The sequence below is a fragment of the Hippocampus guttulatus genome, chromosome 11 (assembly GCF_054856545.1).
Source record: "Hippocampus guttulatus isolate MCC_2025c chromosome 11, RoL_Hgut_1.0, whole genome shotgun sequence".
Taxonomy (NCBI): Eukaryota; Metazoa; Chordata; class Actinopteri; order Syngnathiformes; family Syngnathidae; genus Hippocampus; species Hippocampus guttulatus.
The window spans coordinates 5,256,731-5,272,910 of record NC_141271.1 but is presented as its reverse complement, the minus strand read 5'-3'; the positions used below and the strand labels follow the sequence as shown (position 1 = coordinate 5,272,910).

At 41.4% G+C, this 16,180-nt stretch overlaps 1 protein-coding gene across 1 annotated transcript in view; it reads right to left on the bottom strand.

The window, feature by feature from the left end:
- Window positions 1-15,396, bottom strand: part of LOC147197851 (aryl hydrocarbon receptor-like) — an 89,483-nt gene extending 74,087 nt beyond the window's left edge. Inside the window, exon 1 of the mRNA XM_086123988.1 lies at window positions 14,993-15,396. Coding sequence (XP_085980114.1) covers window positions 14,993-15,051 — 59 coding nt within the window. The 5' untranslated portion in view covers window positions 15,052-15,396. The remainder of the gene's footprint in view (window positions 1-14,992) is intronic.
- Between the last annotated feature and the right edge of the window lie 784 nt (window positions 15,397-16,180).

Genomic DNA, 16,180 nt, shown 5'->3' with positions numbered 1-16,180 from the left:
CCCAAACTTTGACCCCTGCAGCTTTTAATGCTATGCAGTTTATTTATGTATTTTTATTGACAGGCGTCAAGGCGGGAATTGATTTACCCAAACTCTCATCACATCTGACCAATGAAATTACCAAACAAGTCATAGTGCACCAATGAAACTGTACAAGTCAGACCTGACACTGAATATTAGCCATTTGCGGTTACACATGCATGTAGGAAGAGCAAGCTGCCTGAAGAGAGAAATGCTGAAGTCTGTAGCGGTATGAGGCTGTTTAGGCCCCTCTCCCACTGAGCGGCGAACACTTGCGAGTGCTTGAGAAGGTCAGCAATCTTATGTACTCATCAGAGTTTGCTCAATGCCACAAATAAATGTTTACCAAACGGTCACCAGACGTTCACTTGTACTTTTCTTGATGCGGGGCAATTTTCAACATGTCCAAAAATTCCTTGCAACAAGAAAACCCCTTAAAACTGTAGGCAAATCTTGAGCAAACCTTTGCGAGCTTGAACAAAACCTGACATTAAAATACATTTTTCTCCCTTTGCTGACAGTCGCAAATGTTCGCCGCTCACAGTGGAATCGGGCCTTTAGAGCAATTGAGAGAGAAAAGAAGAATCTTGCGTCGGATTTACCGTATTGGCCCGAATATAAGACGGGCCTAATTATAAGACGACCCCCTCTTTTTCAAGACTCAAGTTTGAAAAAAGACTTTTTGAACACCAAATTAATTTTTATACAGAAAATAATTACCGTATTTTCACGACTATAAGGCGCCATTAAAAGTCTTAAATTTTCTCCATAATGGACAGGACGCCTTATAATGCGGAGCGTCTAGTGTATGCGCCGAGTTCCAAAGCCTGACTGAGAGCACTTCTGACCGGCACGCTGTTTATACAGACAAAAGGTGTCCGCGGAAGTCCGCCAATGAATGAAGGGTGAGCGTGTAGGAGGACGCTAAAGGCACGCCCCTAGCATGCCGTATGTTTAAGATGGCGTATGTTTTACCATGCCTGGCTGCGCCCAATAATACAGTGTGTTTTGTGTATGTGTCAAGTACAGAAACAGCACCCGGACCGCGTGCTATTGTTGGACTGCGCCAACAATATGGTGCGCCGAATGGTCGTGAAAATACGGTACAGTACATCTGAAACCAATTATTATAACAATATATTTGAGACAAAAAGCATGTTATTTTGCTTCATTCAAATCTTAATATCTGAACATTTAAATATGTAAACTAAAGTGCAATCACATTCGTAACTGAATGGCTTCTGGTTCTTGAAATGTAAATGACATCATAACTTCTCCTCAGCTGCTGGTTAACCTGGCCAATCTTCGAGCCACTTTTCTCCAGATTGTCGCTACGTTTCTCCATTTTCTGATATCTCTTCGATTATTTTCTTCTCTTTTCTTTCTTACCGCTAATTTTTATTTTTCTCCTTCGTGCTACTGCTATTTTTATTTTTATTCTTCATGACATCGGTTCACTTTGGCCTGGGGAGTCAAGTTCAGCATTCGTTTCAATGATATAAGATAAGAAAACCTTTATTAGTCTCGCAATGGAGAAATTCCCGATTCACAGCAGCAAAGTTATGAAAGGAAGAAGTAGAACAACAAAATATAGGAGCTGCTGGAAAGGCAGCCACTCACGCGGCGCCATTTTGAAGTCAAAATAACAAAAATAACAACACAACACATAGGACACAGACAGTCGTGCAATCTTCACCACTTTTCTGCATACACTTTGTTGTCTGAAGCAGTTATAGATGAAAGAGGAGAGGATCAAAGTGTCCTTTCACCAGTGGATCAGAGACGTCATGCTGAAAATGTGTACATGTCTGCTACAAGCTAAGTTTTGAAAGCAAACACGAAGCTCTACCGTCCATTGACAAAAAGAGATTTTTAAATAAAAAAATAATAATAATAAAATGTTCAGTTAGTTGTAATTCTCTTTATTACATGGAGACAAAGTTCGTTGCTAATTGAACTTGTGAGGAAAAGCAGTTCAGGTAGTGGATGAATAAAAGCAAAACCTTTTTTGGCAGGGGGGGGGGGGGGGGGGGTTCTCCCATTGTTTTCTTTTTAAATTATATAAAATTGGCCTGTTTTGTCAGGTACTGCTCGTTGCAGAGCAGCTTCTTCTTAAATTATAATATTTTGCAAATATATCTTGAGTCATTGTGAGTCTTTCCAGAATACAAAACAATGGTCTGCCAATGTAAGCAACAATACAGCACACTAGCAAATATGGCCATGTTGTACTTCCCAAAAAAAGGGTGCAACCAAATCTTCTGCGGTGCGACCAACTTTTTGAGTTGGTCAACTCAAAAAGTTGGTCGAACCACACCATTGGTTGGTTGGTTGCCACCTGTTGTTAATCCCCAGCAGGCGGCAGAGGTGTTCTGGTCTTTCCAGCTGCACACCCGTGACCCATCATGATCAAAGGACTATTTAAGGATTTCCAAGCCGACAACTGACTTTCGGATAATTTGCCTTCCTCAAACCATTGTTCATGTGCAAATTCCTAGATGTTCTAGGTCAGGGTTGGCCAAACCGCGGCTCGAGAGCCGCATGCGGCTCTTTGGCTGGTTTAATGCGGCTCCCGGGCTTTCACATGACAAGCGTCGAAAACGCCTCGGCGCTAAATACAGTACACAGAACTAACTACGTCAGCCTATCATCAATCCCGTTACTTGACTGACATACAGGGCAACCAATCAGAGGACAACTGAATCACCGCTCATGCGTAAACATTGGTGCTCAGCGCTAAGCTCGTCGGCTTTAAAGGTAAGGGTGCCCAATATGTCAATCGCGATCGACCCGGAGCCAGCGGACTGTCGAGCGCAAGCGTTGGGAGGAGGAAATGGGGGCTGAGGAGGTATGTCTGTGTGTTTCGATTTCGTTTGTGTTCAGTGACGTTCCGGCTCTCGCTCATCTCAGTGTCTGTGCGTGCCTGCGTCTGCACACGTGTGCGTGCATGCCTAAATGTGTGTGTGTGTGTGTGTGTGTGTGTGCGCGCGTGCGAGTGTTTGTGTGCGCATGCATGTGCGCGATGTGGCTCTTTGCAGTAACACAGTAAAAAATAATTGGCTCTTAGTCTCTGACTGGTTGGCCACACCTGTTCTAGATTTTGCTCAGTTTTCAACTTTATTCGCTTAACTGTCCAGTTGGTCATAGTAAACGATAACCAAAAAAAAAGGTTCGAGAATTGAGAGTTGTAAGACTACCTAAATCTCTGCATCGGTGTCACCACAAACAACTCATGAGAAGAGATACTCCCAACATTTGTTGATATAATCAGGCCCTCAGTTACTGGGAATTCTGGCTCGCACGCACAGGAGGAAACCACAGAGAAGAACCTGGACAGGATCCCAACTGTATGATTCTTCGATTGGTCGTCCTTGCTAGCTAGTTGGAAACAACATCATCCATCAGGCTCTGTGGGCCGAATACAGCTGTTCACATACGAATGTTTGGCATAAATCACATTCAATGCTTGTCTCTGAGCAAACACCAAACTGCCTCAGCCAAATGTTATTGCCAACATTAAGAAAAATGGTTTTATTTTAAAATGCCATGTCATGTGGGATATTTCGTAAAAACAAACAAAACGGTAATTGTAGCATAACATCAATCATTTGTTCAAGCTGATGCCCTGAACTGTCTGCTTACAAGCATTCACAATGACCTTTTGACAAATTTGAAGAAATTCACTTAAACTAACTCACCAATATGGCTGCAAAGATACAGTAAATGTTTAGTGTTGCAGGTGTTTGAACTAGCAACAATATTCAAATGCAGAGAACCCCACCATACATGCAGTAAAATAGTTTTGAAATATACTTTTTAATATTCTTTTTAATTTGGGGTGGAAGGACAACCCGTGTTGCATGGAAAATTAGATATTTATTTTTCCAATCAATCCATCAAACCATCAAATATATGTAGATGTTCACAATTTGCAGGCTGACTCAGTCCCTGTCTTCTCCCTAAAGTTGAGATTCATTGTGTGTGCAATACTTGGAAGCAGTAAGACAGTTATTTGGTTTACCGAATTCCTCCTTTTAGCAGACATTAGCCCGTTTCTGGCTATGGTCGAGGTGCCCTTGAGCAAGGCACTTTCTGGCTGTATGTGTGTGATATAGTTCTGTGTGGTGTGCAACACAAAATAAATATAACATTGGAGTATAAACTTAATTCCGTTTTAAGGGATTATCATAACAAGTGCCATATAAAATTTTGCCTCTTAGTTTAGTTTTCAGTTGACCCGATGCATCACGAAACTTAAAAAAACAGCAAGTGTCACGTTGTGGGGTGGTAGTGGACCCCAAAATGCAGGCAAGAGGGAGGAGCAGGGTGTACTTGACAAATTGTATTAAAACAGAGAAAACTAAATCCAAAACAAAGTCCAAAGTATCAAACAAAAAACATGACTGAAACAAACCTGACAGAAGCAAACAGCAACAATGAAACAAACAAGCAACAATGACCCGACAATGAGTGCTCGGGCTGGGAGTCCTTTTAAAGCACTAATTACATAATGACCAACAGGTGTGCAGCTGCGGAGAGAGCCCAACAGTGCCACCTGTTGGTCCCAAACCGAATCATGACAGCAAGATGGAAAAACTTCACACCTACACAACATTAAATAGTTATTTGAACAGTTTAAAACTAAAACAACAGCACATAAACAATCTATTACATGAGTTTTTATTGAGTTATAACACATACAGCAAATGATTTTGCTGCAAAGAATTAAAAAAAAAATGGGTATCAACAAATGGAATAACTATTCGCATTTCAGTAAATGATCATGTGATCACCCCAAAATGTTTTGCAAGTGTCTGTGTTCATGTTCAGCAGTCTGCCTCAATTCAAAGAAAACTGTCAAAAATATGTATAATTGATTCACGATTCATTTCCATAATGGCAATTTCTGTTTTTAAATCGTTTCCCTGTGTGTACAAATCAAAATTGTCAGTTTTCATTTTTTTCTTGTGACTATGAATCAAATTTGTGTGAGTTTGAATGTTTTTCTTGTGACTACGAATTAAAATTGTCTTTTTTTTCTTGAAATACAGCTAAAAATTGTGTGGGTTTGAATGTTTTTTCTTGCGAGTACAAAACTAAAACCTGTGAGTTTAATTCTTCTCAAGACAACTAACTTCTATGGCTACAACGTTTCATTAGACACAAATTGCAAGCTGTACATGAATCACTTCTGTGGCTTGCCTCTTGTGGTCATGAATCACAACATGCAAATTGCAATAAAGTCGAATAGGTGACAGGTAGGTCACAGCTGGAAAGAGCTAAGCCGTGAATCTTCCACACATTGGTGCCATGGACCGGGATTCTTTCAGTTCAAGCGAAGAATCACAGGTTCAGCTTATAACGTGTATATCCAATATTTATTTTATAAAATTGTTTTATTTCAAATATATCACTTTGCACTTACAGCCTTTTTGCTTTACCTTGCAAGCCAATGGCCTGTCTTCATGCCCGTTTTGTTAGCTTTAGCGCATGGTTAGTGCTAGTTACTAAACATCGTTAGTCGAGGAAAAAATACATATTTTGAGACAAATATGATCAAGCTGATACTTAATCGATTTGTAAATTGCATCATTCAACACATAAGTTTGTCCATTTTTAAGATTGGACTATTTTCTTCTTTGCTAAAATTCCACCTGCGAAGTGCATTGGTTAAGATTATGACGATGATGATTATTATTATTATTGTTAATAGTATAATAATAATAATAATAATAATAGGGCGGCACTGTGGGTGACTGGTTAGCACATCTGCCTCAAATTGCAGAGGTGCAGGGCTTGATTCTGGCTCCAGCCTTCCTGTATGGAGTTTGCATGTTCTCCCCATGCCTGCGTGGGTTTTCTCCGGGTACTGCGGTTTCCTCTCACATTCCAAAAACGTGTTGGATTTGATTACATATAAAGTGTGAGGGGAAATTGTGATGACAATAATAATACATAATGCTAAAATCAATGATTGTAATAAAATCATGATTGATAAAAATGTGTTAAAATGAAGGTATTATTATACACATTTACATTGTGATGCATGAATACAGGTACAGTGATCCCTCACTCTAACGCGGTTCACTTTCCGCGGCTTCGCTGTTTCACGGATTTTTAGTGCAGCTTTTTAATGCTTTTAACCCTTTAAATCAGAACGTGTCGGTGGCGCCGCGTGTCGACAGTACAGTATTTCCAAAAACTATTATAGTTATTGGTTGAAAACGTTTGGGTTTTTTTCGTAATTGGGCCTGAAAACAGATTATGGTCTTTGATATCATTGTGTATATAGTTAAGTATTGTATAATAACTGTAAAAAAATAAAGTTCACGACTTCACGGATTTCACTTATCACAGGTTCTTTTTGGAACGTAACCCTGGCGATAAATGAGGGATTACTGTCCATTATTTTTGTTGTATTCATGCTTACTTTTAGGTTATTACCTGCTGTGTGCTTCAATAAATAATCAAAGAGTACCGTATTTTCACGACCATTCGACGCAAAGCCGGCATCATTTCTGTGGAGCCACATGGCACTGAGAGTGACTGACAACGAGAGGGAACACGGCGTTTTTCGAACTCAGTTTTCCGTTGCCTTTTTAAAAACGTGTTTTTAGCTTGTATCTGTATGTCTTGGCATGCTACCGTATGCTTCAAGCTAACGTGTTTTTAGCGTGCGCGCATGCATGCCGTATATTTAAGCTGGCATATGTTTTACCACTTTAAAATTGCGCCCAATAATACAGTGCGTTTTGTCTATGTGTAAAATACAGAAATAGCACCCATTAATGAGACTGCGCCCAACCATACGGTGCGCCGAATGGTCGTGAAAATACGGTACTTCTAATGCACTGCACACATTTATTGTCTAAATCTGAAGCTAAATTCATTGGTTCATGCTTTTTTGCGTTTTATTTTTTACTTGGTCCCTCTTGAGTGTGAAGTAAAATAAATACTTCTAAAACATCGAAATTTAATGTTCTGTAATTCATATTAAACCATCAAATTTTATTTGTACAGTGAAACTCCTCTAGAACGAAACCTACATGGGCATAAATACGTGAAATATACGTGAAATATGTGAAAAAGTCTTCATGCATTAACACAATTCCCATTCTCCTGCCCCCCCCCCCCCCATACGACGAAAACCCCCCTGTTGCGTTATACGAAATCATTTTCTCTGCTCCAGCCTCGCGAAGACATTCACTACAACGAAGTCTTATCGAACAGCGACCTCTACTGCTTCGTTCCAAAAAGGGCAACAGCAACCACCACACTGGTTTACATAGTGAAAGATGTTTATTTCGGTCACAGCTGCGAGTTTCCTGGACTCAACATACTCATAGCTGCTGTGCCATTGGCTTACCGAGCATCATCCTGGCCTCCGATTGGCCAAGAGGGACCTCACTGTCTATGTGTGGAGATACTGAAGCTAGATCCGTAGCATCCGATTAGCTGCTCAGAGTAAATTGCTTATGGCTCGACGGACATTCAAACGAACGTTTCCTCGAATGCTTTACTTGTTATCATGCTAAAAACACCAATGTTGTGTCCAAGGACCGGCAACCCGAGGCCAAGGCCAAGGCCAAGGACTTGACTCCGAGGCCAAGGCCAAGGACTTGGAAAATTTTCCGAGGCAAGGCCAAGGCCAAGGACTTGAGAAATTTTCCGAGACCAAGGCCAAGGACCAAGGACCTGCCTCTGAGGCCAAGGCCAAGGACCAAGGACTGATTTTGAAGCTGAGGCCTAGCCGAGGACATGTATAAAACAATGCTATCATACCACTTGGCAGGTCTTCATGATTTGCAACACCCCTCCATCATAACCCCTTGCACTCCCTAATGCTTGAATGAAGTGTTTTTATTCAAAGAGTAGAACAGTCAGGGTACGTGTTATTTATACTGAGAAAAACAAAAATAAAAGCATATGATATACATTTATGAATTTATGTTTTAGTGCAGTAGTTTCTTAATATGAAGTAAATCAACACTCAACAGGCATGACATGGCACGGAAGACAAGTTGAGAAATGACTTTGCATAGAAGTCAATCACTGAGTGCAGAAAAAGCGGTAATCTCTGCAGTGATCATTTTACAGTTTACCGGCAGCGAGTCCCAGGGACTCGCTGATCAGAAAAGTATGAGTCCCATTATGCATTGAGAGAGTCCCAAATTTAGAATTCTGAAATGGTCTACTTATTCAATTTCATATGATAATAACACAAACAACAACATATACAGTACATACAATTATAAACAAATGCTGCAAAAATTTAAATAATTCAGGAGCAGGCCTGAGGATTTCGGAAATTCATGGTAACCGTTTTTCGGTTCCGTCGGATTACCCAATGGGAAACCATGGTAACTGATGTTGGGTTCCGTAAACATTCATCATGGGAACCCATTTTTCTATTTTGACTGATATTCATAATCAAGAATTCTGACACTCAAAAGTATAATGTTTCAAGGGTAAATGTTTGAAAACGATGCATGAACAATGAACATTATATCAGTAGCTGTGTACTCCAGGTTTATTCAACTAAATAAGTGGATGAAAAACTGATGTACTCATGTGGGATCATCAGAGTATTTTTTCCAATCTCACACTGCAAAGATTAATTTACTGGTAATCATTAATACAGGTAAGTATTGATGTGGCTTGACATCCTCTTCTCAAGACAATGCATGTGTAATCTACTGTCAATTTGACGAAAGAATTTAACACACGTCATCATTAGTTCTACCAACAGTTAACATTAGCATTACTACACCTTGTGACGAAGGTTTTATTCATAAAGTTACCATGCTACAACCAGTAAATTATAGAATAACCAATACTGTTTCATAATATTTTTCATAACGATTAGCCTACAAATCGAATGACCAACTTGCCTCGTAATCGTGCCTCTCGTCGTATCTTGCTCTCGTGTTCTGTGCATACATTCCAGGTGAGTTTAGTGATACGCCCTTTGGACGATTCATACGAAAAATCAGACTGGCATTCCTATTTCTTAAATGTCGTAATTAGTAGACCTTTGTGAGTTTTTTTTTCGCCGCCATCTCAAACTTTCATCCGCGCAATTCCTCAGTTTGCGGACTAAAATAGCAACCCGCATGTGAGTGAACATAACGTTATCTGTTGCAACCCCCCCTCCCCCAACACTGAAAACAAAACAAAACAAAACGAAAGTAAATTAGAAGAAAGACACTCACACACCACACCACACCACACCACAAACACACATACAGGCACAGTGAAATCGCGTTGATCACACAGTCAACTCATGTGCGGTGACTTTTATGGTTAAACTATTTTTCGGTACCGTTAAAATGACGCCACGTAAACGACACGCTACCGGGAACGACTGTTACCGTGAAATCCTCAGGCTTGCCGTAGTTTTTTTTTTGTTTGTTTATTTGTTTTGACTGAGAAATTTCCTTGCGTCCCAAAAATGCACATTATTTGGAACTGTGCGTCCCGTGGGAAAATTATGCGTCTAGGACGCGGGACGCAGAGGTAACGAGATGGCTGAATCTCTAAACATTCTCTGAGTACTACTATTATTACCTCTACCACTAATACTACATTAATTAATACCTTTAACTTCACAATAATAATAAATAATTAAATCAACCATGATTTTAAACTATGTATTATCAATATTCATTTTTCCAAACATGAGAAAGCATTCAGCAAACATAACTGGAATCGAGCAAAAGGACTCCAAATCCCAACGGCCAAACCCGGAAGTGAAGTGCCGACATTATTGACTCCAGCTGTAACGCAAATTACTTGGTTCAAACAAACATTCTAGTGCGACTGCACAAACGTGACGACTGTGCAAAAATAAAAGACACCACTGTTACAGAAAGGCTTTACACGCTATTTAAACTGCCGATCGCGAACGGAACGAACCGTGATTGAAACTAACTGTGATGCCGCTCTTTACACGTTGTACTGACTGTCAGTGGCAGCCCCGCCCCTCTTAAAGCGCCAGATAAAGTCATCAACGTGGGTTTCCCTGGATGGATTTTGTTTGATTTCTTGATGATTTTTGCGGTCCTCTGGCCCACTTTATACCTGTGGACGAAGGATTAGACGCTCTAATCCCTCGTTGTGTCCGAGGACCGGCAACCCGAGGCCAAGGCCGAGGACCAAGGACCGACCTTCGGTCCTCGAGCCGGTCCTCGAGGCCAAGGACCGGCTCGAGTAACACATCACTGAAAAACACCCACGGGACGCTTCGTAGTCCTCGATGGCCATAGTTAGCTCTCAAAGGCTAAAAACCTTACACTAACTGGAGCACTTCTCTCTCATTAGCGCTCCAGTTAGCGTAAGGTTTTTAACCTTCGAGAGCTAACTATGGCCATCGAGGACTACGAAGCGTCCCGTGGCTCGACGGACATTCAAATAAACGAACGTTTCCTCGAATGCTTTACTTGTTATCATGCTAAAAACAGCCACGGGACGCTTCGTAGTCCTCGATGGCCATAGTTAGCTCTCAAAGGCTAAAAACCTTACGCTAATGAGAGAGAAGCGCTCCAGTTAGCGTAAGGTTTTTAGCCTTCGAGAGCTAACTATGGCCATCGAGGACTACGAAGCGTCCCGTGGCTGGCTTAAAAGTTCATTGCATGCCAGGAAGTATTTGTTATTGTTAGATTCAGACGAGGATGGACATTGCATTGCTAAAATGGCTACAAAACGGACCTTTGGATGTCAAGCAGCTAAGACAAGAAGAGCTCTGATGCTGGAAGAGAGGGTAAAAGTGATCCAAATGAAAGACGGAGCAAGCAAAATAAAAGACGTTATCCAAGAAATTGATGTAAGTGAAAGTGAATGCTGATCGTAAATTTCGCAATTTCTTTCCCTTTTTTTCTTTCTACACTGACAATATGAAGTGTCAAATAAGTGTGTGCTCATACTTATGCACTATTGGAATAAAAATAGAGTACACATACGTTTGTGTGTGCGTGTACACATACGTTTGTGTGTGTGGGTGTGTGTGTGTGTGTGTGTGTGGGTGGGTGTGCTTACATCTGAGATCAAATTTGCGACAGTGAAAAACCCCCTGTTGTGAAAAATTTCTTGCTGCAAACATGATTTCGTTGTAGAGGGGTCTCACTGTAGCGTGCTTCTCATACATCAGTATGTAACTCAAAGTGCTTCACATTGTTAAAACCACCAACCACAAGGACCCAAGCAAACATATTAAGCAGATAGACAACATGAAAAGGTCAAAGAGGAGATGACTGAAAGAACAAGGAGCACGGAATAGTATGCATATAACAGGGTGACCCAAAAAAACGGGCCCTGTGTACACTTTATGTGATATCTCCTTTATTTATTCACCGATTGCCCTTATTTGACAGGACATGGCAGAATCAACGACCGTGAGTACACCAAGACCCCAGTGGGAGCTGGGACAAAGAATACACTGTGTTAAATTTTACTACAAGACAGGCTCGTTTAAGAAAACCCAGGACAGTTTCATGCGTCAGTTCGAATGTGAAAAGGCTCCATCCAAAAGCAAAATTCAGAACTGGGACGGAGCAAGTTCTCACACCTCAAACCTGTCCCGAGATTGGCTGAAAGAGAACTTTGGAGACCGAGTGATCAGTCTCAAAACTGATTTTGAGTGGGCACCCCATAGCCCGGACCTAAGCCCCCCAGATTATTTTCTTTGGGTCTATTTTAAGGACAGAGTCTATGCAGGGAAACCCAGAACCATCACGGAACTCAAGAAAGCCATCAGGGAGAGAGAGCCATTACCAATTCAGTCTGTAAGGACGTCATGGACAACTTGGTGCTGCGCCTCAAGAAATGCACGGAGCTAAATGGAGGCCATCTAGAACATATGCTGTAGAACGGAGAAAAAAAGGCCAAAGACCCTCGTGTTTGGATGTGATGTTTTGAATATAATAAACTAGTTATGGCCAAAGTTTCATTTCATTCGGACAAAACACGAAGAAACGGGGCCTAATTAGAGTTGGGGCCCGTTTATCTATACATATATATATATATATATATATATGTATATGTATATGTATATGTGTGTGTGTGTGTGTGTGTGTGTGTGTGTGTGTGTGTGTGTGTGTGTGTGTGTGTGTGTGTGTGTGTGTGTGTGTCATTCTAAGCAGACCAATAAAATAAGTTATTTTATTCATTATACAGTAGGCTGTTGATTACTAGGTTTTGGGATTTTTTTTCACTGCCAAATATCGGGATGAGCCTTGAAAAAATTCTGATTGGTTGGACCCTAGTTGATATGTTTCTCATGCATTACGTTAAAAGAATGTACCGTAGAATCATCAAAACATTTTTATTCTTTATGTGGCCAAATGCATTGGAGAAAGTTGCAGGCTCGTTAATATAAACCTTAATAAGCATCATCTTTATGGGCCAAGTGTGTAAAACACACAAGAAACAGGTGGCTGGTTAGGCATACCACACATAAGCCAGCAGAATTAAGTCATTTTACCATCAAACGCTGGGCGAAATAGAACTGACACTCAGCTAAATATCCACCCATTTTCTGAACCGCTTTATCCTCATGGAGTCACAGCCTTCTTTGGGCAGTAGGTGGAGTACACCCTGAACTGGTTGCCAGCCAATTCAATTGCAGGCAACACAAAGACAAACAAACATTAACAATCACAATCACACCTAGGGACAATATGGAGTGTTCATTTAACCTACCATGTATGTTTTTTGGAATGTGGGAGGAAACGAAGCATGCCAACTCCATACAGGAAGGAGGGCCAGGGCCAGAATCGAATCCATGACCTCTGTACTATGATGCTGATGTGTTAACCGGTTGACCTTCATGCTGCCTCAGCTAAATATGTACAAGTACAGTATATTACAACTAAAATGGTCAAGGAATTACAGAACCGGAGGATTAATTGTGTAAATTAAAATGATCCTTTTTAAAAGTTTTTTTTGTAAGTGCTGTATTATTGTTTCCTTCACAGCAAATAATGAGAGGTATTGTGTTGAGGCACAGGAACTGTTTTATTTTGTTAAGTTGTGCCTGCTTAATAATAGAAATAGCCCTTTTAGGGAAATAAGTCATTTTTACTTTAACTTTGTTAAACAGTAGTTGTCTTTTTCCCCTTAATTTAACAAAAACAAAACAAAAAACTCATTTTACCAAAATAAATACTAAACATGAAAACAAAAATATCCTTTTCATTTGTACAATTCCCCTTTTCACATCCCCTCTGAAATCACTGAAAAATATATCAGAAGAGGAGTTAAGAACCAATTTAAATACTGACACAAGGGAGCACAGGAATGTGCAGTGCTGTTCTTCCACTAAAGGTGAATGCAATGTCTGAGGCATGCAAATATTATTTGAGGACGCCATTGTGATGTTCATTTACCATGTTGCGGTGTTCTGCTGTTAAACAGCTGCAAAGATCCCCGGGTAGACGGGAGCAAAACTGCACACAAAACTCGTCTTGTCTAATTGTCTGTGTGCGGCTCTCCTGGGCTGAAGCTGTGAGCACACTGTGGCGTCGCGCATGCGTCTGTTTCTTGACACAATCATCCATTTTGAATGCGTGTGTATTGGGATAGACGCGTGCTGACGCTTATGTATGGGCACACCTTAAGTTCAGAGGAGCCAATCAGCGCATTGTTATCGCCGACATGCCCTGCTCAGCCAGGGTCTCCAGTTAGTCAAACATTATCCACACACAGTCGCGCTGCTGCGGTCCTCTGCAATACATCTGTTAGTGCACGCAAAGAATACAAGGGATAATTTTAACAAGCGATCGCGGTAATGCGCAGATTATAGACCAAAAATACAAAATGTATAACGTAAAAATCACTTTATAATTTATTATTTTATACAATTTGCAGAGGGTCCGGACAGAGGAGGTCGGCAGTCCGGTCGTGGATCGCGGTCCGCCAGTTGAGGAAGCCTGATATAATAACATGTTTTGGACACTATAGGTTATTGCATAGGTGTCAAACTCAGGTCCTGGAGGGCCGCTGTCCTGCATGTTTTCCAAGTCTCCCTGTTGCAACACACCTGATTCAAATGATCAGCTCATCAGCAAGCTCTGCAGAAGCCTGACATTGAACCTGTTCATTTGAATCAGGTGTGTTGCAACAGGGAGACTTGGAAAACATGCAGGACAGCGGCCCTCCAGGACCTGAGTTTGACACCTATGGCTTATTGTATAAAACAAAGGCTTTATTAGCTCATAAAGATTAACCAACAAGCTAGCCAACATCACAGAAATGTTGTGGGAACTCTGTGTGGGCAAACACGACAAAACCTAATTCACAAGCACTGTACCGTAATCACTAATATCACATTTCTGTACAGTTCTTTTAAAAGCCAAAGAGGAAGCAGGACATGCTCGAAGTTGAAGCACGGAGAGAGGGGGAAGAATATCAGATTACAATAACAGAGCGAGACGCTGGAGCCGGCCCCGCCCTCAGCAATGCATCGCGTGAGAGCAGCAGTCGACTCTTGGACTTGATTGTGATGAATGCGCCAGAGCAACGTACCCATGCCAAACCCGAGCGGCGCACTTTCTTAAGGTGGTCCACACCAAATCTAACAATCCACCGTCGTTTCAAGTAAAGCCACCCAATGTTGTTAACTGATATGAATTCGATTACCTGTAATTACATGAAAATTTACAATCCGCCACGGAAAATTGTTTGTCGACTGTCTCGCGTGAAAAGTTAACAGAACGCACAAATAAGTCCACCTTAACACGGTTCTTTCTCGCAGCATAGATGGCTGGTGCCGTACAAACTTTTCAGTCCAAAAGTCACAACGTGTATTACAGGTTATTACATGTATCTCATGACAAACTGCAACATTTGGAACTTTGTCAACTTTCACATTAAGCTTCAAGCGCAGATATATGACCGCTAAGGGTTTTGTTTGTTTGTTTTTTTAAACATTTTTGTCTCTCGTTCCACGACTTTTATAACAACAAAGTGGACCTACTGTTTGAGGACTGGTTTCTTCCTCTTCTTGTTGGCGTAGGTCCCAGAAGTAGACAACATTTGTGTGCCGCTTGCCACGCAAACTTCACCTAAAGTTCGTCTTCCGAAGCGACCTTTTTCTCCTCGCGCGCGAGTAAACGCTCGTCGATCCGGCGTGTAAAAAATAAGTCAGTATCGACAGTCTCCACCCGCCATGTTAGTGAAAAAAAAAACACACACAACACGAGCCCGCGGTGGTTTTGTGCCGTGTTGACAGGTTCCCCAGTCGGTCAGTGTGGCTGGCCTTGATCGACGGTGTTGTAGTGGGGGCCGAAGTGGAAAGGCTGTGACCAAAGTAGAGTAAAAGAAGGAGGCAAAGTTGAGTCTCTGTAGAGCCCTCCTCTTCGCACAAACAGCACAGCCTACAGATTTTTTTTAAACCAGCACTTGCTGCTGCAATCGATGCTATTTGTGTTCCTGTGTATCAGTCTCCCAATGCTTTACAGCTCAACACCCTCTAATATTTGCTCTTTCCTTTAAGTTAAAACAGATGTGGCAATTAACACAGTCTGAAAGCGAATATGATTTTTTTAAATTTACTTTTGATGACAGAAACAAACTTTTGGAGGCCCCAAGGCAGGTAGGATTTCTCAATTATTTGCAGTTAAACCCCCAAGAAAGAATATCTCTCCCTCCAGTCACCAATTCTCTGAGGTGGCCATAAATGCGATAGAATTTATACCAGGGATGCCCAACATTTTTTGACCGAAGCTCGATTCAAGCAACCAACCTCCCGCGATCGACCCGTTACCGCGCGCGCGCGCACACGCACACACACGTACGCACACGCACACATACACGCACGCACACACAAACACACTAAGGGTGTGGGAAAGAATCGATATTAATTGATGCATCGATGCGCACGTGTGCGATGCGAGTGCATTCACTGGTTATGACGCAATTGACGGGTGAAATCTAGATTCATCACGATGCATTGCTGGGTATCGGTAAAATCCGATTCAAGCGCCGTTTTATTCATGTTAAACGTCACCAATCTGCTCTTTCCTAGGCGCAATGAATGCACCATCATTATTTTTGCGTTTTGTATTGAATACGGACGGAAGCCGTGAGTCACATACAGTGCAGTACACTACTCGCGAAACACTATGTTCGCGCAAGCAGCAGCGAGGAAACTATTATATTTAAT